The 24,791-nt window shown below is 40.3% G+C and overlaps 1 protein-coding gene across 1 annotated transcript in view; it reads right to left on the bottom strand.

Moving 5' to 3' along the window:
• Positions 1-10,748: 10,748 nt before the first annotated feature.
• Positions 10,749-24,791, bottom strand: part of LOC149261049 (putative MO25-like protein At5g47540) — a 92,722-nt gene continuing 78,679 nt past the window's right edge. Inside the window, exons 9-11 of the mRNA XM_089421593.1 lie at positions 11,778-11,822; positions 11,507-11,609; positions 10,749-11,144 (exon numbers count right to left, since the gene is read on the bottom strand). Of these exons, the coding sequence (XP_089277719.1) occupies positions 11,068-11,144; positions 11,507-11,609; positions 11,778-11,822 (225 nt within the window). The 3' untranslated portion in view covers positions 10,749-11,067. The remainder of the gene's footprint in view (positions 11,145-11,506; positions 11,610-11,777; positions 11,823-24,791) is intronic.

The following is a 24,791-nucleotide window of genomic DNA, read 5'->3' as shown; positions in this document are numbered from 1 at the left end:
ATTGAAAAGATGGGTCAATATAAACATTGAGTTGGTTTTTCAATAAAAGAACAGAAAATAAATCTTTTCCTCATTGAAAAGATGGTCAATATAAACATTGATACTTCTGCTCATAATCGTGAGCTGGCATGGCTTGTACATAAGTTTTAATGGTGCTTCTGAAGACAACCCCAAATTCACACGGTTGAGGATTGATCAGAGATAGTAAGGGACACATCATAAAAGTCCAAAAAAGATATTACGTAAGAGTATTATTGTTCATGGGTAATGGTTCCAATAATGAAATAGAATGCTTAGCTGTGTACTATTATCTCATGGGTAATGGTACACCAGTAAATGAAAAAGAATGCGAAGCTCTGATTTTACGAATTGAGGCCCTTTGCCTAGGTATAAAAAAGGGTAATATTCGACGGGGGCTCGGTTAGTAGTAGACCTTATAAATGAACATTGGAAAGCACTTTGTAGGAGCTGGAAAGCAGCTGCACTCGTGCAGAGAAGTTAGAAAAACCTTTGAAGATTACAAACGTCGCCATTACAAAGATCGATCAGCGCAAACTAGGCGAAGATTTCTAAAGGCAGTGTATCTGTTTCTATTTCTGGTCCACCTTGATGGAGAGAGAGATGGAAGGTTGAGATAACTAGACACCTAGGCATCTATGTTCCCCTCTACCCACCCTACCCTTCGCCTTCTCTCTCTCCATGCTAGTAGGGCATTCTTGAGCATTAGAGCACACCCCAGTAAGGGGTAATTGTGGCATCAAAAACTCAACTAGCACGACCCTTTCAAGTCAAAAGAGTGATTTCAATATTTTATGAAACAACAAGGTTATCATGCCCAAACCCTGGATCCGAGTTCTCAGAAGCCCACGAGAGCCCTATTAGTGGACATGTGAATTTGGAAAGAGACTCCAAGGAAGGAACGTGCAAAAAGTTAAAACAAGCCAACTTTCAAAGGAAAAAAATATGTCCCTGCTTGAGATATATGTTGCACCAGTTAACGTCATCGACAAGGACCAAGAGACGAACAAAACCCTCAAGAACAGCAACCGCAAATGTCTAAGTATCTGGAAAGTCCGTGTAAAATCATGAAGACTAGGAAGAAGACATGCCGTTGGGCACTCAGAAGAAACACCCATCAGGGGTTTGGACCACTGCAAGCACCTTCATTCCTAGTAGTCCCATTTCATCATATCTGGACTGAATCCCCAGTGGTTAAATTATCGGTTTATAGGTATAGCTTTTGGTTTGCAGTTTTCTGGCTTTGATCAGAATGGGCATATCTGTTTTGTACAGTGTGCATAATGTAAAGAAAAATGTGTTGTTCTAGTGACTCTGTGATCTGAGTTAGAATATATATATATATACACACACGTACAATTCGAAGATTTTGAGGCTGCACTGATAATAAATACATTTATTATAGCTTTATTCGTTCAAAGCTTTTTATTTTATTCTAGCGTTATTCATGAAATCCATAAATAGAAACCGGCATTTTTTAACAAAGACTAGAAACTAATCGCTTGCAATCATTACCATTAGCAGCCAATTTATGCACTCAACACTACCTGTGATTCTGTTATGTTTCTGTGTACTAAAAACTGCAATTTGCTGTAAGTTGCAAAGCAAGACGAGTAACTTGACAAAGAAGTATTTGTTGGTTTCAAACCAAGGATGCATCCTGCTTAAATGGAGATGGATATGAAAAACAGATAATGCTATTGTGAATTTGAATTTTTATTTTATTTCAACGGAAGCATTTGCTCACTTGCTCAGCTATCTCTCAAAAATATACCATAACCTCTACTGCATGGTCACTGCAATTGAACCCAAAGTTTGTAATATTCTTAATGGAAAAATTAAGTGTATACCAAAACAGTAACTCTAGATAAAAAAACACAGCCACAAAATTAAAACACAAACACAAGGACACCAATAAAATGCTCTGAGACATTTTATTAATAAACAGGGAAAGGGTGCATAAAATGGGCTAAAATAATAGAACCTGGGCTTACCAAGCAAGCTATGAAAAACCCAGATGATATATCTCGAACCCAAATGGGAAAATGACCTGGAACAAGAAATGCGCACTGCCCAGAAATAATTTACTGCTGGCTGCTGGTTGAAATAATGATCTTCGGACCGAATACTCCTCGGAATGCTCTGAAAATTTAGCCCCGGACTCCTCTTCCAAAACCCAGAAAGGGTTTGGGATGAAACCAAACGATGAATAAGCCCTCCAAATAGGTGGCTCTCTGGCTGGCTGCACACACCACTGGAAATACTACTGCTGGAGCACCCCCAAATTCTCCGCTGATGAAGCCTCCAAGCCACCTATGAGATTATCTCCAGATCCCTTAGCTCCCCAACTCGCACTGCAGTCTGTCCCCCAGAGCGCCTGTGCACTGCCTGAGAATGATGAAATTGACCCTCAGAAACGGCCCAAAGCTACCCTTGCAAATTGTCACCAAAATTCTGCTTCAACAAGGGAAAAACCGTGCAAAATTTATCTCTTGATCTCCTCCTCAGCCTGCGCAACTGGCCAAATCGACTTTCCTTCTGCGCCCAGGAAATGCGCACTGCTGATCCAAGTGATGAAGGTTAAGCTCTGTAGAAGCCCGGAGGTGGACTCCTCTAATATCCAGCTAGGGAGGCACTCAAAGTCTTCATAAACCAGCTTGGGTTTTGCTTGAAACCTTTGTGCTAAACAACACTCTAACCCTTGTGCTGAACAGCTCCAAGAGAAGATGAATTGATAAGTGTAATAGTCAAAAGATACCCTCGAGTGCTCCCTCCTTGCCTTTAAATAAGTTTGGCCCCATACGCTTCCCTTGGTGGCCCCCACTTTGCCTCCAAAATCGCACTCCCTCTCTATTGGTGCGCATTGCCTCCTTGGTGGCCCCCACTTTGCCTCCAAAAATCGCACTTCTCTCTCTAGTGGTGTGCATGCCCTCCTTGCGGCCCCCACTTGAGAGTGGGACTCCTATGACTGCTGGCACAACCCCAAGAGTCTTTGCTAACCTCCTCAGATAGTAAATAAAAAATTGGGAACATCACAGTCCTCCCTTCCCAAAATTGCTTGTCCTTGACTGCTGGCACAACCCCAAGAGTCTTTGCTAACCTCCTCAGATAGTAAATAAAAAATTGGGAACATCACAGTCCTCCCTTCCCAAAATTGCTTGTCCTCAAGCAATGCTCGAACAAGCGCTCTCTATCTACAAACCCAAACTGTCATTGCAAGCAATACTAGGGTGCCAATTGTACAACTAAGCCCACCCTGGATCCATGCACTATCTAATTGGACAGGTTGTTGTTATTTGATCTTCATGACCTCCTCTTTGTTGTTTCTTCTGGAAGCATTCAACAACTGTAATAATGTTTTTGATGGTGTGGGGTTCCTTCTACGGAAGACTATTGTATGCCTGTCCTTTCGGTACTTTTGTAATCTTTTAAAGGGGCAGTGGTTGTTAGAGTCTGGATCACTGAAAGCCTGGAGGCTTAGCCAATGTATACTTTGCTTTCTAACTAGAAATATGAAGTATAAAGATTTGTTTTTCCTTGGAAAACAAAAACATATCTTAACCTCAAAACTAACAGATTACAAATGAGACTACTATACTCGCAAGAAGTATGACAAACAATACAATGCAATAACTTGAAAATGCATGGATGGAAGGTTCAATTTACAATTTTTTCACCTTTGTGGCCTCTTTATCCGCGGCCTGGGAAGGGAGGCAGACTTTTTGGGTCGATTCCCGATTAAATCGGGAGTATAAGGATGTGAAAAAGTCGCCAAAAAGTCGGGGGATTAAATTGTTTAGTTCAAAAAATCATGTTTTTAGGATTAAATTGGGATTTTTTGCAGACTTTTTCCACACTGGTAGACGATCCAGGAGGATGAGTGTCTGAAGAGAATTCGTGTTGGGGTTGCTTGTGGAAGAAGGGTAATTTCCCTTAAATAATTTTGGCCAAATTTACTTGTGGTTTGGATTGCCAATTGGACATCCATAGATTGTACTCAGATTTCACTATTGCATAATAAAATAAAGCCCTCGTCTGCTTCACCAATGTTTCCACATTGGGTTTTTCTGGGGACTTTTGTCCAAAAATAACGGTGTTAATTTTTATGTGTGTGTTAGCATTTCTCAGTTCCAGCGCTGTTTTCTTCCGTAATATTTATTTGTGAAAATCACAGTGTGAATTATTTGGTATTTGTCGTAGCAAACTACAAATAAATTGTTAAATAAATTAACAATTAGGAAAATAATTTCCAGTTGTTGTGATAGATGAAATTTTCACATGGTATCAAAGCGTGAGTGATCAACCAAGATGCTCAGAAGCAAAGAGGAAGATTTCGTAGTTCAGAGGGAGCAACAGGGCGAAATTTTCTAGTGCCTAGCTAGGCACTACAAATTGTTGAGAATAATTCGATTCTCAGTTGCAAGCAGCAAAAAAAGTTTGAATTTCCCAGAATAGTGATTCCAACAGGCAAAGGGAGCAGTTGCAGCTCAAATTTTTGCTAAGAAAATTCCTTGGTTGGATGCAAAGGGTTTTGCAGCAATAGAACCAGCTTTGGGTGGACCAGAAAAGCACACACAACAGAGGGAAAATTTCTCTTAGGGAACTTCAAGACTCAAAATTTCGATTTTTCCTTGCAGATTGGCAGTAGCTGTGAGCAGATCTTCTCACTCCAAAAGCGAGTGCAACTAGCAGAGCAGCAGCCGAGCAGAAGGAAAAGGGACTTTCAACAGTCATTCAAGACAGCCACTGCGTGGCTTAGAGATCAAGATAGGTTGGATGGATCATCCAACTATGTCATCTCGAAGGCCTAGATGTATTTCCTTCTAGATGAATATGGTCTGAAAGCCTACATAGATAATGTGGTGGCAGTTCCCCAGGATGTGGACCAACTCAAGGAATATAGGAAGGAGATGGCACAGGGAAAGCGTTTGACCCTGGATGGAGTCCGAGACCATATAGTCTCACATATAGCGGTCAAGGGAACAGCTAAGAAATGTGGGATGCTCTCTCCACACTATACCAGGGTACTTCCGAGCAGTGGAAGATGTTCCTGTATGAGAGGCTGATATGCATCAGAATGCAGAAAGGGGAAGTCATAAATCCCTTCCTCACCAAGATTCAGGAGGTCCAAGACCAGCTTTCAGTTGTTTGGGTAGCGCCTCAACCTTCAAAGCTAGTACGATTGGCACTCAACAGTTTCTCAAAGGATTGGCAAATCTTCGTCCAAAGTATATTGGGTAGAGACACGCTACCAAGATGGGACAGAATGTGGGCTGATTTGCAACAAGAAGAATTGAGGCGAGCTCTGTTGAAGAGCTCCATCAGTGGCAATAGTAGCAACAGGCACAAGAAAAATGTGGCCCTAGCATCTATGGGTCCCAGTCAGGGGCAAGGGGAGCAGAGAAAGGAGGAGGACTTGTCGAAGATCAAGTGCTTCAGATGTGGTGAGCTCAGTCACCATAGCACGCAATGTCCTCTCAGGAAGAAGGACAAGTCGAAGACACGAGACCAGCAGGCAACGTTAGCTAAGATCGACAAGTTGTCCTCCAGGTTGGAGGAAGAATTCGTGATGTTGGCAGCCATACCTCCACGAGTGAGGTGGGGTGACTTGGAGTTGTAGCCCCAGAGAGCTACAGATCTAGGCGGCGTCCTTGAGGAGTCCACCTCATGGATCATTATCTGGCTACGAGGGCCCACAGTGTTCAATAGGATGATGGATCAATGGCAGTTGATGCAGTCAGTACCAGAGTGACAGTGACATACTAGTAGCAGCCAGAGACGCTGAGGAGCGTAGTGCAGTGTTTACAGCAAAGCAAGAGGCTCAGTGTAGAGTTGGCAGCAGCACAGATTCTTCAGAGATAGTGCAGATGCTAGTAGCAATCAGGGCTCGAGAGATAGATGCATCATACTGAACACAGTTGATTCAGTATTTTGTATGCTTTTCAGTTGCAACAACAACAGATGAGAGGAAGTTGTAGTGAAGATGCAGTGCTGGCAGTAGTATGGCTGAAGAGTCAACAACAGCGTAGATGTAGCATCAAAGTTGCACAGTGATTAGTGGGCAATAGTAGCCAGACATCAACAACGTGACAGAGGTGATACAGAAACAGGGTGTTGTAGCAACAGGATGCAGCAGATTACAACATGCGTTGTTGAGCACTAGTTGGAGAGAACACAATCCTCACTAAGAGGGAGTGTTAGTTTTTGTAGCATCGGATGTGTTCTAGCCACAAAATTTGGTGGAGAGGCTAGAATACATGAGTTCTCCAAAATCTAGAAATCGTTTCTAGAAATTCCACCTAGAAGTGTCTCAATTAGATTATTCGTCGTTTTTTAAATATTTCCCAAGTCTAAAGTTAGGGAATATGGTTAATTAATCGGTATTAATTGAGATAAGGTGAAAATAATCTAGAAACTCACACAAATCGACTCCAAGATGATCCTAGTCATTGATTAAGTTTTAATCTTGGTCGTTGATGCTCCAACAGTGGATTATAAGAGGAAGTTGATGGGCACTTGGAGAAGACACTTTTGTAGTTCGATTTTCTGGGCAGATCGATCTCCAGAGAGCAGTAGCAGTTGTCGGAGAGCCACAAATCGAAGCAGGGTCAGTGAGGGGCAGAGACATTGATTTGAAGGAAGTTTTCCAGATATGGAGAGGCAGTAGCAAGGGGTCGAGTTATTCGCAGTGACGCAGCAAGGAGGATTGTGCAGTTGCTTCAAAAGCAATTCAAGTTTGTTGAAGAGAAATTCGTTTTCTATTCTAGAGGCCGGGCAGAAGGTCCAGAGTGTCGGAGAAGCGATTTCCTTCGCAAAGACAAGCATAAGGACTTTATCAGAGACGATTCAGAGGCGCAGTGCAGAGGGTCCAAGAGGACGAGTTTCTGAAGAGAATTTGTGTCAGGGTTGCTTATGGAAGGGTAATTTCGCATAAAAAAATTGGCAAATTTACTTCCTTTTTGGATTGTCAGTTGGACATCCATAGATTGTACTCAAATTTCACTACCACATAATAAAATAAAACCCTCATCTGTTGCACCGGTTTTCCCACATTGGGTTTTTCCGGGGACTTTTGTCCAAAAATAACGGTGTTAATTTTTATGTGTGCTAGCATTTCTCAGTTCCAACACTATTTTCTCCTGCAGCATTTATTTGTGAAAATCACAGTGTGAATTATTTGGTATTTGCCATAGCAAACTGCAAATAAATTAACAATTAGGAAAATAATTTCCAGTTGTTGTGATAGATGAAATTTTCACAAGCCTCTTGTGTCATGTTGCTCATGATGAGAGCATCAAGGGACAACAACCAACTCCTCTGTAATTGTGTGCGAGTCCTGCTCATCGCTGCATATCTCTATACACCATAGAATGCCATAGTCTAAGATTGAGTCAATGTGCACCATCCCATTTCCAGTCAATATCACCATCTCCACCACCTCATCTCCATAACCTCGGATGGGCGGACCTCCCCTCTCAAAACCTCCCTAAGAGAACTAAGAGGAAAAACTCCCTATGTGCCAGTGGTGATGCCACTATAGTGTTGCTCCTCGGTGACCCTTGTGACCCAAATATCCAAGAGAAATCATCGTCTCCATCCATGGCCCTGTCTGGTGGCATGCCAATGCGACCTCCTTCGAACAACTCCCGCTTGGGTACCCTAAACATCTTGCAACCCCATACACGGCCAACCTGCCAAGACAACTCATAGAATTTTCCTGCTCCCTTATCAATCCAACCTGCCATTTGTGCTCTTCAGGACTCTGATGAGCATATGAAAGTGTGGGGGCACTCAGCCACCGAATCCACCACTCTACTAATACAATCACTGACCAAATTCATGATGTGATGAGTTATCCCACTTGGATCCCATCAATAGTTTGGCCCTCAAGCTCCTCTGGTAAGCCACGACCCTTGCTAAACTCTGCTCTTGGCCATGGATATATCCAAACACCTAGCCTGCTCCACTTGGTACCAACTCAATACCTCTCACCACCCAACCCCATGAGAGGGACCAGATGCAAGAACACCTGTGCTTGTAACAGCTTTGTCAATATATATGATCTGTCTAGGTAACTCTGCCTCTAGGGTCTCTGTGATGAGGATGGCTCTGGCTTATCACCTTACAACTACTTAACTGGGCCAACATTTCTATTTGCTTCTCATTGTTCATGAGGATCTCATTCATGATTCCCTGCATACTCCTTCCTTGAGTCACTAGAATGTCTATAGCTCTGTAAGTTATTGTGCATGCATGCCCCACTCTTCCATGATCTTGTTGGCTTCACCACAGCTGGCCAATATCATGCTTTGATACAACTGCAATATTCCTAATGGAAAAATTAACAGTGTATAACAAAACAGAAACTCGGAACAAGAAATAGATAAAATAAAAAAACACAACCACAAAAATTAAAACACAAGGACACCAATAAAATGCTCCGAGCCATTTTATTAATAAACTGGGAACAGGTACATAAAATGGGCTGAAATAATAGAATCTGGGCTTGCCAAGCAAGCTATGCAAAACCCAGATAATATATCCCAGACTCAGATGGGAAAATGACCCAAAACAAAAAAATGCACACTACCCATAAATAATCTGTTGGCTGAAATAATGATCTCAGTGCCGAATACTCCTTGGAATGCTCTAAAAATTTAGCCCTGAACTCTTCCAAAACCCACAACAACCTGGAAAGGGTTTGGGCTAAAACCAAGTGACGCAGAAGCCCTCCAAATGGTGCAAGTGGCTCTCTGGCTGGTTGTATGCACCACTGGAAATACTACTACTAGGGCACCCCCAAATTCCTCGCTGATGAACCCTCCAAGCCACCTATGGATTATCTTCGAAAAACCACCAAATCTCTAGCTCCCCTAGCTCCCCAGGATTATCTTCGAAAAACCACCAAATCTCTAGCTCCCCAACTCACACTGCACAATGTCTACACAATCTGTGCCCCGGGGTGCCTATGCATTGCCTAAGAATGATGAAATTGGCCCTCAGAAACGGCCCAAAGCTACCCCTGCAAACTGTCACCAAAATTCTGCTTCTCTGACAAGGGAAAAACCTTGCAAAATTTATCTCCCAATCTCTTCTTTAGCATGCGCAATTGGCCAAGTCAACTTTCCTTCTGCACCCAGGAAATGTGCACTACCGATCCAAGTGATGAAGGTTGAGCTCAGTAGAATCCCTGAGGTGGACTTCTCTAATCTCCAGCTAGGGAGGCACTCAAAGCCCTCCGAAACCGGCTTGGTTTCGCTTGAAACCCTTGTGCTAAACAGCACTATAACCCTTGCGTTGAACAGCTCCAAGAGAAGATGAATTGATAAGTGTAATAGTCAAAAGATACCCTCGAGTCCTCCCTCCTTGCCTTTAAAGAAGCTTGGCCCCCATACACTCCCCTTGGTGGCCCCCACTTTGCCTCCAAAATCGCACTCCCTCTCTATTGGTGCACATTGCCTGCTTGGTGTCCCCCACTTTGCCTCCAAAATCGCACTCCCTCTCTATTGGTGCACATTGCCTGCTTGGTGTCCCCCACTTTGCCTCCCAAAATCGCACTTCTCTCTCTAGTGGTGTGCATGGCCTCCTTGTGGCCCCCACTTGAGCATGTGACCTCCTACAACTTCTGGCACAACCTAAAGGGTCTCCGCTAACCTCCTCAGATAGTAAATCAAAATTGGGGACATTACAAAGTTACTACTGCTTGAATGAACCATCTGTTGCATCTCGGATGACTTCAATCTCTCAAGATTCTGTGGCAAATTTAATTGAGTACATTTGCTCATAAAAATTAAATGCAATTTAACAGCAAATAAATTTAAGTGTATAAGTTGCTTCCGGAAATGATTGTGATAGCGATTGGAAATAATAAGAGATAATACTTGTGGAGGTAATGCAAACAAGTAGTAACAAAATTCAAAAGGAAAACAGAATCAACCTTGAATTGCCAAAAATATATGAGAAAAAAAGGGAAAAAAACCATATAGTTGTTTGATTTGGTTTCCATACTTTCTTCATTCCCCAGCTCGGCATACACCAGGTCTCTGCAGCAGACCTGGTGTATGTTGAGCTGCATCACTGTTCTCTGTAGCAGCATCACTGCCATTGAATTGATTTTGCACCAAAAGATTGCTAGACAATACATTGCATCCAAAACATGACTTTTTTTCAGTATAATTTTGTAAACTCGAAGCTCATCCATAATTGGGAACAATCACATTTACAATTCAATAGCAGTAATACTATCAAATTACATTTTGGTTCAAAATAGATATGTCTTGGTCAAAGCATGAAACACTGGGACAAAGAAGTAAATGCCTGACTCTAAAATTCTTATAAAATGTATTAAGAGCATCCCTAAATGGCCTAGTGGATATTACAGAGGCTCCACTGACCACACTACAGCTCAGTAAACAGCACATTTACACAGTATTGCTTCAAGCATGCACTAGAATTCAGCAAACTTTGATATTGTTGAGAGAGGGGGAACAATCACATTTACAATTCAATAGCAGTAATACTATCAAATTACATTTTGGTTCAAAATAGATATGTCTTGGTCAAAGCATGAAACACTGGGACAAAGAAGTAAATGCCTGACTCTAAAATTCTTATAAAATGTATTAAGAGCATCCCTAAATGGCTAGTGGATATTACAGAGGCTCCACTGACCACACTACAGCTCAGTAAACAGCACATTTACACAGTATTGCTTCAAGCATGCACTAGAATTCAGCAAAATTTGATATTATTGAGAGAGGGATACAATGGTCAAATAATATTTAGACAGTTTACGGAAATATAGAAACAAACCAATCCTTATTTCACAGATTCCTTGGGGGCCAGGAAGGCCTTACATATATGTTACCTTCTAAAGTATATATCCTAACATCCACATTATTGCAAACACGGCCTGTGTAACATCAGTCCTAGTGTCCAACAAAAGCAAGTCCAACCTTCCAAAGTGTTGTTTCCACTGGTACAAGTTCCAGCAGAAAATCAGAAGCTCTGATCACAAAGGATCATATGTAGTAGATCACAGACAGGATATTATGTCCGATCCCTTGGCTCCAAGGAAGCAATCTCTTTCACAACTTGAGCCTTGTCTTGATCAAATTGTTCATCCTCTGCACAACATTGAAAAGAGACCTACTTCAGCTAAAGATTGTAATCCCTGTGAGCCAGTACACAGGAAATAACACATTGGCAGAACTGCAATTTGGACTTTTCCAAAAAACAATATTCTGGGGGAAAACATGGCAAAACGAATTATTGATTCCTTTACTCATAACAAATGAAAATATAACTGCCCACGTGGAGGCCATAGGTCACAGGTTCAAATATAGTCAAGTCCTTTAGGGTTTAAAAGCCACTATTGTGGCCAGCAGTTGAGCCACCCTCCATCTAGATATTCCAGGGAAAGAAGGGGGATTCTCTGAAGATTTCCTTGGAAAAAAGAAATAGAAAATAAAAGAAAATGCACTTGTACCTTTCTCAGTCTTGAATTCACTGAAAAAACGAAGTAGCTTCTCCCGATTGGCAACAAGTATGCTCACAATTTCAGGTGGTTTATTTTGATTGGCCACAAAGACCTACAAAAATAGGTAAAATGAGTTTCTGCAGCACCTAAAAATGATACACACCCCCATACCAGTAATTGTACAGAGATATATGTCATGCATTGAAATCTTTCTAAAATCCAAAAGAAGCAACCAGAGACATGGAACAAACAATAATCTCTACACAATTTAGAGAGGCACCTTGAATACATGGAAAGCTTCAATTTGGATGTTCTTGCTAGATTCCTGCAAGAACATTAAAAAAAATAGTTACAAATAATTTTGGTCAATATAACGGTGGTATAAATGGGGGAAAAACATGGAAGGCATATGCGAACAATGAAGTATCTGCATAGTCAAAAAATTATTGTAGAAATAAAATTATAATTTCTTGCACTAACAAAAGGAAGAAAAGAAAGAAATTCCATTCATGTCCATCGATGCCCAAAATGCAGTCAATAGGATGGGAAAATTGCAAGCATGATAAATATGGTCAAAGCAGTTGCCTTGAGCATTTACACAAGTAAAAAATAAAAGATATATAAGCATACAACATCTTAGAAATTATGTTATGTGAGGGCAACCAACAAAAGATGATGCAGATCTTGAGCATGTGCAAACTTGTAAATGCAAAGTTGCAGCAACGATTGCCATCCACAATTCTGAACTTGCCAAAATTAATAACAGCTATTATTTCATGCCCACTAATATAATATCAACCAATGAACCACATGGAAGGCATAAATATCCAAAAAATTCACTTATGTAACGATGACCCATAGCATGCACAAACATTAAATGCTATCTTGCGATTAAGAGACTATGAGGAAAAGTCTAAAGGCTCTGACTGTAGTATGGCTTGTTCACCTCCTCTTGACTGGAATAATTAATCCAGTTTTTTATTGTTAGAAAGTGAACACAGCAACAAGCCCGTAGGTAGATATCAATGAAGCAATGGCTGCAGAACTTGAAACAAATGGAAGATCCCTACAGTAACCTCTTGCAAATCATGATGGGTCCTTCATAGCCATTACGCAGAATGTGAGAAAGGTCAACATATCACTAATATATCAAACATAATGTAAATATGACATTTCCCTGAAGGAGTCTTCAAAAGAGGTGGGTAAGACTAAACTCACTTTCCAAACAGATATGGCATGGAAACATGACCCCAAAACATTTTGGAACCATGGAAACATGGTATCTCAATATAGAAAAATTATACATATTCAACAATAGATCGCTTTTGCAATAGTACATTCCCTTCATATTTAAAACTGATACATATATGATATATGGCAATTTCATAAAAATTAGATTTGTGTTAATTCATCATTGTTTAAGAGTTGATGGATAAAATTTAAATGACAATTGTTTATTGGGCAAGCAGCCTATTCCCCTTATATATGTCAATATTAGATTGCCCAATTCTAACTCAAGCACCTATTGAAATATGTAACTAGGTCCGGTCTTCATAAATATGAAATGTACTATTGATTCTTGTATATTGTAAAAAGGAAGAAAAATTATTATTGTTATTTATTTGGTAGCATGGGTTTCATGCACAAGGTTATTTTATTTAGAGGTCAAGCACCCATTGAGTGCTTCTAGGGTTTGTCATAGAGTCAAGAAGTCAGTAGAGCCATCATCATATGAAGAAGACCCCATTAGGCATATTGTAACGTGTCAAAACAATTATTTTTGTATTTAAAGTGTCAAAATACCCTTCCAAGACCAAGTCGGCCTAGCAGCTAGAAGCCAGCCTCATTAGGGCATGACGTCCTCCTTGGAAGCCTATATATAGGAGGGAACTCGACCTCCTATGGAAAATCACTCACTTCTCATCATTCAAGCGAAAGAGAAGCATAAGAAAGGCAAGCGAAGAAGGAAGAAGCATGAAGGACAAAGATTTTTGAGTTATCTCTCTATCTCTCTCACACTAGCAAAGATAAGGCTAGGGTTTTGCCGCTGCAAGATCGAAGTTGTGAAAGTTGCAGAAAGAAGGTCGAATAAAGGACTAATAGGTCACCTACAAGCCCTAAAAGGAGAAGCAACCAGAAGCAAAGGTCAAAAGGAAGCCTCGGAAGCCTTAAATTTGCCCACACGTGTGGATGAATCAACTGTTATAGGGGCCGACAATTTCAGACCTGCAATGGAGGCAGAAATTTTGTAGCTAGGGATTGCAGTTGTGCAGCTAGAAGAGATTCGACTAGGTTTGACTTGGATAGAAGAAGCACATTATCCAGAAGGTCTGGCTTGGTCTTAGAAGAGTATTGGTCTTGGTCTAGAGGTCTTGGAATTCATCATTTGAAGAATCTATAAAAAGAGAAGAGATTTGTGGGTTTTCCTTTCAAGTGGAGAGGTTTTGCCCCTAGCTTGCAGCCTACATCCTGTGTTCTTGTGTATTATTCATCTTCATGTTTTTGGTAGTTGTTTGATAATAAGAACAACATAATAAAAGAAGAAGCTAATAACTAAGAAAAAAAGTAAAAATACCTCACAAGCAGTTATCAAGTATAAGAGAAATCATCCTAATTGCAGACCCATAGATTTCTAGCCATGGTATTAGAGCTAAGGTTGACAAAGGGCATAATGAAGATCACTACATCTTTGAAGAAGTCATTGAAGCAATTCTCTATGATGACAAGTCACCTCAAGCAAGGCATCAAAGCATTTTGGAATCTCCTATTATCTATGAAGAGTCATATGACCAAGCCTTCTACTACAAAAGACAAAGGGTTATTCTTAGCACTTACAGGTACGTTTGAAGATGAAACATATGGGTAATTGACAATGGAACATCCAAACATATTACAGGTGAGCACAAACAACTAAAGACCCTATTGAGAGGAAAATCTTCCTACTCTGTCGAACTTGGAGACAAGAAGAGCTATCATGTAAGAGGAATTGGATCAACCTCGTTGGAGCTAGAGAATGGAGGAAACATACATCCCAATAACATTCTATCTGTACCATGTTTGCAAAAGAACTTACTTTCTATTTCATGTCTAGGAGATAAGGGAGATAGTCTCTTTTATAGATGGAAATGTTATGGGATGGGATAAATGTTCTAGCATCAACAACGCAAAAGTCATTGGGATTCGTGAAGACTCTACAGGTTACTTACCCCTCTCTCTCAAGCCTTGGTTCACATTGAAGTCAGCCCATGTGAGCTTTGGCATAGAAGGTTTGGACACCTTCACTACAAAATCTTACCAACTCTAAACTCAAATGGTGAATGGCATCCCTAAACTTAAGGAGAATCATTAAGGAGTGTGCAAGGGATGTGCATTAGGTAAAAATGTTAAGAAACCATTTGCAAGCAGTGCTTCAAGATCTAAAGAAAACCTGGATCTCATTCACTCCGATGTCTGTGGTCCTATTTCTACAAAGTCTCTAGGAGGTCATCTATAGTTATACTAGGTAACTTTCATTGTTGACCATTCAAGGAAAACTTGGATCTATTTGCTAAGATCCAAGGATGAAGTATTTGAAAATTTTCAAGAATTCAAAGCGAAAGTAGAAAATCTTATAGAAAGAAGGATAAAGATACTAAGATCTGACAATGGAGGTGAATACACATCAAAGGAGCTCATAGCTTTCTATAAGGAGGCTGGAATTAAGAGGGAGTTGATAGTTCCATACAATCCAGAGCAAAATGGAATAGTAGAATGAATGAAAAACTCAATTGAAGAAAGTGTTAGACCTATGTTACATGATCAAGACTTACCTCAATTTCTATGGGGTGAAGCATCTAAAACAACAGTCTACATTCAAAATCGAAGTCCTCACAAATCATTGGAAAACATGACTCCTGAAGAAGCTTTCACTGGGAAGAAACCATGTGTAGACCATCTCCGGATATTTGGTTGTCCTATCTACATTCACATTCCAAAAAATAAAAGAATGAAGTTGGATCCTACAAGCATGAAAGGCATATTTGTTGGCTATAGTAACACTTCAAAGGCATATAGGATCTACATAAAGGAAGGCCACTGAATTGAAGTAAGCCGAGATGTGATCTTTGATGAAAGTGTTGCATATAAGAAATCTAACAATCTCACGATTGACTCTGATGATGAAAAACTACTGATATTTGAAAAATGTTCTAGGAAGGAAGAAGATTCCAATCATGAAGAAGATGGTCCAAGTGAACCTGTGCAACAAGTCATCATTATTGAAAATAAAAAGAGACCTAATTGGTTGAAGTCTACTCTTCAAGATGCAAAACGACATGGAGCAGCCAAGGGTACATTCAGGGAAAGTAAGAAGCCTAAAAGATATTCAGGGTATGCAGCCTATATGACAAAGTTATTTGAAGCAAAACCATCCACCTTTGAAGATTTGTCAATCATCAAGAATGGAAAGATGCTATGAATGAAGAATATCAATCAATAATGAATGGAGTTTTCGTAATCGTTCCTAGGCCGAAATACAAATTTGCGGTGACTTCCAAGTGGCTCTCTAGGATTAAGCATGCAACAAATGTAAGTATTGATAAATATAAATCAAGGTTTGTGGCTAGGGTTTTCTCCCAACAAGAAGGCATCGATTATGAAGAGAGATTTGCACCTACAGCTAGATACACAACTATACATTCGTTGGTCTCTTTGGCAACATCGATGGGATGGAACATCCATCAAATGGATGTCAAGACAACATTCCTAAATGGTACTACCGATGAAGAAGTCTATATAGAACAACCCTTGGGATTTGAAGTGAATGATAGAGAGACTCACGTCTATACACTGAAGAAGGCACTTTATGGCCTTAAGTAGAGCTCCAAGGGCTTGGTATGCTAGGATGGAAATATACCTACAAAGTTTGGGCTTCTCGAAGAGTTTTGTTGATCTGAATCTATATATCAAGGTAGTGAAGAATTGTTAAAATTGGAAACTAGGGCCAAACTCCACGTGGATCACCTTATTTGTGACTACCGATATTTTTCCTAGATTCCTCTCATCGAGAGGTGTAGATTGATCTAAAGATCATCCGATTCCGATAAGTATTTATGGAGATATGAATTTATTTTGATTATGGAAAAATTATCAAAGTCGGCCAGCAACTTATGTAGGCTTAGAAGCCCAACAGTCATGTCTATTCAACCTCAACGTTTTGCATATAAATACAAGGAGCATTCTCCTCATTTGGACACTTCATCATCACACACTTTGGATCTCTTCCTCTCTCGACTTGTCTTTGGGTTTTAGTAGGAGGAGGGATCCTAAGGGATAACGGTGCCCTGGTCCAGAGGGCAGAAAGCCAAAACTATCGGAAAAGTCGAAACTGTCAGAAAAGTCGAAACTACCAAAACTGCCTGATCTATCGGAACTGCCCTAACTGTCGAAAAAGTCGGAACTGCTGAAACTGCCTAAAAAGCCGGAACTGTCGGAGAAGCCAGAACTGCTGGAAGAGCCGAAAAAGCTGGAATTGTCGAAAAAGCCGGAAGAGCCGGAAAAGCCAAAAAAGTCGGAACTGTTGGAACTGCGGGAAAAGCTGGAACTGTCAAAAGAGTTAGCACTGCCAGAAGAACCAGAAAAAAAAGCCGAAACTGTTGGAAAAGCAAGAAAAGCTAGAACTGTCGGAAGAGCCGGAAAAGTCAAAAAAGCAGGAACTTCCGGAAGAGCCAGAATTGTCAAAAGAGCTGAAAAAGTCGGAACTGTCAGAACTGCCGAAATAGCCGTAGCATCTATCTCCGAAGGAGAGCAGCATGCAAGGGACAACTAACTAACATTGGGACAGTTGTATGGTACTTAGCAACAAATACACCAAGCATGCAATGTTACAGCTAGCATGCAAGGGACAACTAGCATGCAACAACAAGCATGCTAGGGACAACAAGCAAGCAAGGGACAACAAGCATGCTAGGGACAACAAGCAAGTAAGGTGCAGCCAACACATAGGTCAGGATGGCAACATGGTGCATAAATGGCACATAATGCAGTACAGTGATGGGTACAGTTATGATTAATGAAGCGTGATGAAAAGCAACATAGTGATGATGGGTGCAGCGTGGTGAGGTGTAGCATGATGACAAAACGCAACACAACGATAGGTGAAGGAGTCACCTTGGAGAATCAGTTGAAGCAGCGTGTCTTCAATTGATCTCATGTATCATCTTCTTAGAGATGATCTATGTTCTTATCTAGATAAGTCAAAGTGTTGACTTCTGTTGTAAACGTACTATCTCTCTCTCTCTCTCTACTAAACTATTGAAGAACATATAAGAAGAATTGATCAAGGGTTTCCCCACATTGGGGTTTGTCCTTGGCTAGCGCCACATCTTGTGTCCTCTTATCTTGGCTTGTCTTCTGCGATTTATATTTATGTTCTATCTGCAATTTACTTTAATGCTGATGTGATTGCTAATCTGGAAAAGATATTGAGCTAATTGTGAAAATTGAAATAAATTGCTCTAGCATAGAACATACCTAAAATTAACTTGGGATAAGAGCTGAGGTGAAGACAATGCCCAAGCAAGAGTGAAAAAGCAATCATTGAAGACAATTGGGAAAGGACAAAAGGATCAGTGGATTCCTCATCCCTTTCAAATTCACCAAGGGTGAAGTCGAAACAGAGAATATTATCATAATGGCGCAACAGAATATGGCGTACCTAAATATCACTTCATTGGAAGACCGGATCTCAGGTTGGAATGAATTGCTGACAGAGTTCTCCCTAGTTGAGAGGGAGTGTTAAAATTGGCAACTAGGGCCAAACTCCCTGTGGATCACCTTATTTGTGACTACTGATATTTTTCCTAGATTCCTCTCATCGAGAGGTGTAGATTGATCTAAAGATCATCCAATTCTGATAAGTATTTATGGAGATATGAATTAATTTTGATTATGGAAAAATTGTCAAAGTCGACCAGCAACTTATGTAGGCTCAGAAGCCCAACAGTTATGTCTATTTAACCTCAACATTTTGCATATAAATACAAGGAGCATTCTCCTCATTTGGACACTTCATCATCACACACTTGGGATCTCTTCCTCTCTCTACTTGTCTTTGGGTTTTAGTAGGAGGAGAGTTCCTAAGGGATAATGTTGCCCTGATCCAGAGGGCAGAAATTCGGAACTGTCGGAAAAGTCGAAACTCCCAAAACTGCCAGAACTATCGGAAGAGCCAAAACTGCCAGAACTGCCGGAAGAGCTGGAACTGTCGAAAAAGCCGAAACTATCGAAAAAGCCGGAACTGTCGAAAAAGCCGGAACTGTCGAAAGAGCCGGAACTGCCGGAAAAGCCGAAACTACCATAAAAGCCGAAAAAGCCAAAACTGTCGGAAGAGCTGAAAAAGTCAAAACTGTCGGAAAGCCGAAAAACCCAGAAAAGCCCGAATTGCTGGAAAAGTCGGAACTGTCGAAAAAGTTGGCACTGTCGGAAATGCTGGAAAAGCCGAAAAAGCCGGAAAAGCTAGAACTGTCGGGAACTGTCGGAACAGCCAGAGCATCTGTCTCCGAAGGAGAGCAACATGCAAGGGACAACTAACTAACATTGGGACAGTTGTATGGTACTTAACAGCAAATACACCAAGCATGCAATGTTACAGCTAACATGCAAGGGACAACTAGCATGCAACAACAAGCATGCTAAGGAAAACAAGTATGCTAGGGACAACAAGCAAGCAAGGTGCAGCTAACACATAGGTCAGGATGGCAACATGGTGCAACAATGGCACATAATCCAGTACAATGATGGGTACAGTCATGATTAATGAAGCGTGATGAGAATCAAGATGCAGCATAGTGATGATGGGTGCAGCATGGTGCAGCACGATGAGGTGCAGCATGATGACGAAATGCAGCACAACGATAGGTGAAGGAGTCACCTTGGAGAATCAGTTGAAGCAGCACGTCTTCAACTGATCTCATGTATCATCTTTTTAGAGATGATCTATGCTCTTATCTAGATAAGTCAAAGTGTCGACTTCTGTTGTAAAAGTATTATCTCTCTCTCTCTCTCTCTCTCTCTCTGTTGAACTATTGAAGAACATATAAGAAGAATTGATCAAGGGTTTCCCCACATTGGGATTTGTCCCTGGCTAGCGCCTCATCTTGTGTCCTCTTGTCTTGGCTTGTCTTCTACGATTTATATTTATGTTCTATCTGCAATTTACTTTAATGTTGATGCGATTGCTAATCTAGAAAATATATTGAGCTAACTGTGAAAATTGAAATAAATTGTTCTAGCATAGAACATACCTAAAATTAACAAGAATGAACCCGTAATCATTCTTCTATATGTGGATGATCTTCTCATAACAAGTGTGGAAGGTCGTATTCAAGAATGCAAGAAGCAATTCGCAGCACGACATGAAGGATCTAGGGTTGATGCACTATTACTTGGGGTTGGAAGTTTGGCAAGGACCTAGCGAGATATACCTAGGTCAAGGGAAATATGTGATTAAAATGTTGCAGAGGTTTGGCATGATGGATTGCAAACCTATGACAACCCCCATGATCACAAATTTTAAGAGGCTAAGAAGTTCTAATTCAAGCCCGTGGATCCTATAAGGTATAGACAATTGCTTGGCTCTCTGATGTATCTGGTGAACACTCGACCAGACATTTGTTTTGCAATGAATATTCTCAGTCAATTTTAGATAGAGCCCAAGTACGACCATTGGATAGCAGCCAAGAATATACTGAGATATCTGTGAGGAACAATCCATTATTGCCTGAGGTATGATAGAAAGAATGATGTCCAACTGACTGGATATACGAATTATGATTGGGGAGGCAGTGAAACAGATGGAAGAAGCACTACTAGAGGATGTTTTAGTTTGGGATCTTTGTGATATCATGGATGAGTAGAAAGCAAGAGTCAATCGCTTTCAGTAGTGTTGAGGCTGAATATATTGCAACATGTGAAGTAAGCAGAGAAGTTGTTTGGTTGAGGAAGTTGATGTTCGACCTATTTGAAGGACCGATGGACCCTATCGTTATGCATTGTGATAACACCAGTTACATAAGGTTGTCTGAAGAACCAATGTTCCATGAAAGGCAAAGCACATAAATAACAAGTATCATTACATACGAAAGTTAGTGCAACATAAAGTGTTGCAGCTACAGTATATATCCACCAATGAGCAAGTAGGTGACATTTTGATAAAATCTCTTCCTAATAAGAAGCTTGTATATGTTGAAGAATCTAGGGCAAAGTGGTCTATTGTGATTCTTTGTTACTTGATAACAATTTGTGGAGTCCTTTAACTTTTCTTGTTAGCTTAATCTTCTTCTTCTTAGTATTAATGCATATGTGTGCACTTCATCAAACTGCTACCAAAACATTAAAAAAAAAAGAACACAAGATGTTGGCTCTCTGCCAGGGCCAAAACCTCTCTTCTCTTGAGAGGAAAACCCTTTTCGTGAATTTCTCTTATTGAAGCTTCTATTGATCAATGCCAAACCCTAGACCCCTGACAAGAATATCCTCCAAGCACAAGTCAAGTCTTTCCTTCTTTCTGCACCTTATTCCCCGACACTTCTTCCAGCACTTCGTCCTCCTTCTTCCGACACTTCGTTCTCTTACTATGATTCTTGTCTAGAGATAAACCTTCTTTGAGTGAGTCTTCTAGATGAGGTGCTCCTCTTCTATCCCTTGCTCAAGTATACTTCAACTTTGACCAACCGAGATCCTTTTCGAGTGTATGACAATTCTGTCGCCCTAGTTTCTCGCACATGTGGGAGGATTACTAGGTGTTATATGCCCTTCTCTCCTTCGCTTGAGTGTCTTTCTTCTACGCTGGAGTAGGAGGCCTTGTAGGCCTAGTTTTAGCCCCAAACGAAGATAGATGAGTGTCTATGGATTGTTGTTGTCCTAGCCATAGGGACAACCCTTTGTTTTCCTCGCACGTGTGACTGCAGCAGCCCTAGAACAAACCTCTTGACTTCGGTGGTATCCCCTTCCTCTTTGCTGCCCTTGGAGACCCTCTTCCTTCATTCTTTCTTCCCTTTTTCCTTCACAGATTTCAGAGCTCATTAAGTGTGTTATGGAGGAGTGAACAATGTCTATATATAGTGGTTTATCCCTCCATTTAGGCTGACTAGAAGGCCGATTAGTCATCTTGTTTGTAGGCCGACTTTGAGGGTTGTTTAGAGGTTGATTTGTTGAGCAGACTTTGGATAGTTTCCATGGTGGTGTAGTATGCTTGAAGGAGCTTCTTGATGGTGTTATTGCATAGGAGTAGACTTGACTTTGCTTGGAGGTTTTCCCTTGGTCTTTAATACATATTTATACATGGTGTAACATGCCCTTAAGGCCTTCAACATTTCCTTTTGACTATTTGACTCACCTATAGCACTTAAACTAGTGCTAGACCTATTTCAATGAGCAAGAAACTCATTGACATATATTATAAAATAATATTTCTTTTCTTGAATAAGTACAAATATCAGAAGTACATTTATGAAGACCAAACCTAGTTACATTTCCTTCAACAGTATATTCAAGGGACAAGCTTGGATTGGTTGATATCTCCTCCCAAGTTAAGAGGGAGAGATAGACACATCATTCTTGTCTTCACTTTGTGAAGAAAGAATGGAGGATTGGGTAAGCATCTGGTTTCCGATACTCTTTGAGGATGAGGTAGGGCATCCAATAGGTAAGAGTAGTCGAAGAGGAAATTCCTTGAGGATGTGTTATTCCAAGACAGGAATTGTCCTAAAAGGACATACCCTTTGAACACCCAGGTGGGGTATGTGCCTTGAGAGACAATGATGATGGTGTCTATCAGTCATTTGTCTCGCCAGCATTGTGCTTTGATCTTGTGGAGAGATAGAGTTGTTAGTCAAGGCCTTGCTATGTGACAATGTTGGTTGGTATGATGAGATGCAATGAGATAAGCTGAAATAATAGCTTATAAGATGGCTTACCAATCCAACTCTTCTTATGAGACCTCTTCAGTTTGAGAATGTCCATGTACCATTATGAATACCTCCCTAGTTAAGAGGGAGTGTTGAAATATGTAACTAGGTTCGGTCTTCATAAATATGAAATGTACTCTTGATTCTTGTATATTGTAAAAAGGAAGAAAATTTATTGTTGTTATTTTTTTGGTAGCATGGGTTTCAAGCTCAAGGTTATTTTATTTAGAGGTCAAGCACCCATTGAGGGCTTCTAGGGTTTGTCATAGATTCAAGAAGTCAATAGAGTCATTGTCATATGAAGAAGACCCCATTGGGCATATTGTAACATTTCAAAAGAATTATTTTTGTATTTGAAGTGTCAAAAAACCCTCCAAGACCAAGTCGGCCTGGTAGCTAAGAAGTTGGCCTGGCATGTCGTCCTCCTTGGAAGCCTATATACAGGATATATAGGAGGGAACTCAGCCTCCTATGGACACTCACTCACTCCTCATCATTCAAGAGAAGGAGAAGTTGAATAAAAGCAAGTGAAGAAGGAAGAAGGACGAAGATTTTTGGGTTATCTATCTCTCTCTCTTCCTCTCCCTCTCTCTCACACACACACATGCGAAGATAAGGCTAGGGTTTTGCAACTGCAAGATTGAAGTTGTGAAAGTTGCAGAAAGAAGGTCGAAGAAAGGACTAATAGGTCACCTACAATCCCTAGAAGGAGAAGCAACCCAAGCGAAGGTCAAAAGGAAGCCTTGGAAAACCTAAATTTTTTCACACATGGAAACAACAACTATTACAGGGGCTGAAAATTTCAAACTTGCAGTGGAGGTCGAAATTGAGCAACTAGAAGAGATTTGACTAAGTTTGACTTGGATAGAAAAATCTCTTCATCAAGAAGGTTTGGCTTGGTCTTGGATGGGTATTGTTCTTGGTTTAGAGGTCTTAGAATTCGTCATTTGAAGAATCTATAGGAAGAGAAGTGATTTGTGGGTTTTCCTCTCAAGTGGAGAGGTTTTGGCCCTGGCTTGCAACCTACATCTTGTGTTCTTGTGTACTATTGATCTTTATGCTTTTGGTAGTTGTTTGATGATGAGAACAACGTAATAAAAGAAGAAGCTAATAATTAAGAAAAAAGTAAAAATACATCACAAGCAGTTATCAAGTATAAGAGAAATCATCCTAATTGCAGCCCTATAGATTTCTCAACACGGTGCAAGAAGATGGTATACAAGATCCTATTTTGAATATAAGTTAATGACAATTTGAAAAGGAAGACGACTTGTTTTTTCCCAAGTGTTTTCTTGGGTTTTTGGTGAACTGTTCAAGTGAATTTATGGGCTCAAAATATGCTTTTTCTAACCAAAAACTCAACCAAAACTTGAGCGCTTTCAAAATTGGAAAACACCCAATGAAACTTTTTAAGGGCATTTTAAAACAAGTTTCCACATTTCAAAGCATTTCACCGATATAAACAAATAGGAGAAAGCATTTCCTACAACCTAGGCTAAAACGATACCATGCAGCAAAATTCACTTATAGTAGGAAAGTTGTGATACAAAACAATAACATTCACTTACAAATTTAAATAGACAAGTCATACCACAAGATATTGCAATGTTTTGTGCCCTCTTAAATATGGAGATGCCCACCCAACAATGGATAAAAGTTGTCCCCAAAACCCAACACAAGATGGATAGCATCACAATTGCATCAAACAACTGCAATCTATTTGAAACATCAAATTTCAACTAAACAAACGTCTTTTTGGGAGTGACTGAGAAAACACTCTTCAGATATGTGTCCTCTAAAGAGGAAGACATGTGGAATATATAGCATATGCCCATGTAACTATAAGATAAAACAATACCCATAAGCTGACATCTACAAGGTGAAATGAAGGTGCGACATAACCTCACTATAAGATTTAAAGGCTTAGTTTACCATTAGCTCCAATCCTCTCTTTGTCTCCCAATTTTAGCTTTATAAGGATGCGTAAGCAGGCTCGACTGTTAAGGAGAGGACCTTTAGGTGCTTATGTAATGTCCTCAAGGGCACTAATATTTTTCTCTCACATTCCATAACGCCCCAAAATACCAAAATAATTCAAATAGATTCAATTCACAGTGCTTATTTATGAAAATTCTTTTGTAAATGTTATTGAAGAATCACAAAAATGAAAGCAAATTTTGAAATCCCTAAATGACACTTCCCTTGATCTTTTATCCAAAATCTTTTCTCTTCCAGTAACCTCGGGTACAAAACCATAGCTAAAATCATTGCTATTATATTATGACAATTACTACCTCGAAACATATATCATGAGTGAGGAGGCTTTGTTATAGGCAACTCCTCCGCGA

The sequence above is a fragment of the Pinus tabuliformis genome, chromosome 6 (genome assembly GCF_031772625.1).
Source record: "Pinus tabuliformis cultivar Carrire ecotype Pingquan chromosome 6, CPIR1, whole genome shotgun sequence".
Lineage (NCBI taxonomy): Eukaryota > Viridiplantae > Streptophyta > Pinopsida > Pinales > Pinaceae > Pinus > Pinus tabuliformis.
This window is presented reverse-complemented; position numbering and strand designations above follow the sequence as displayed.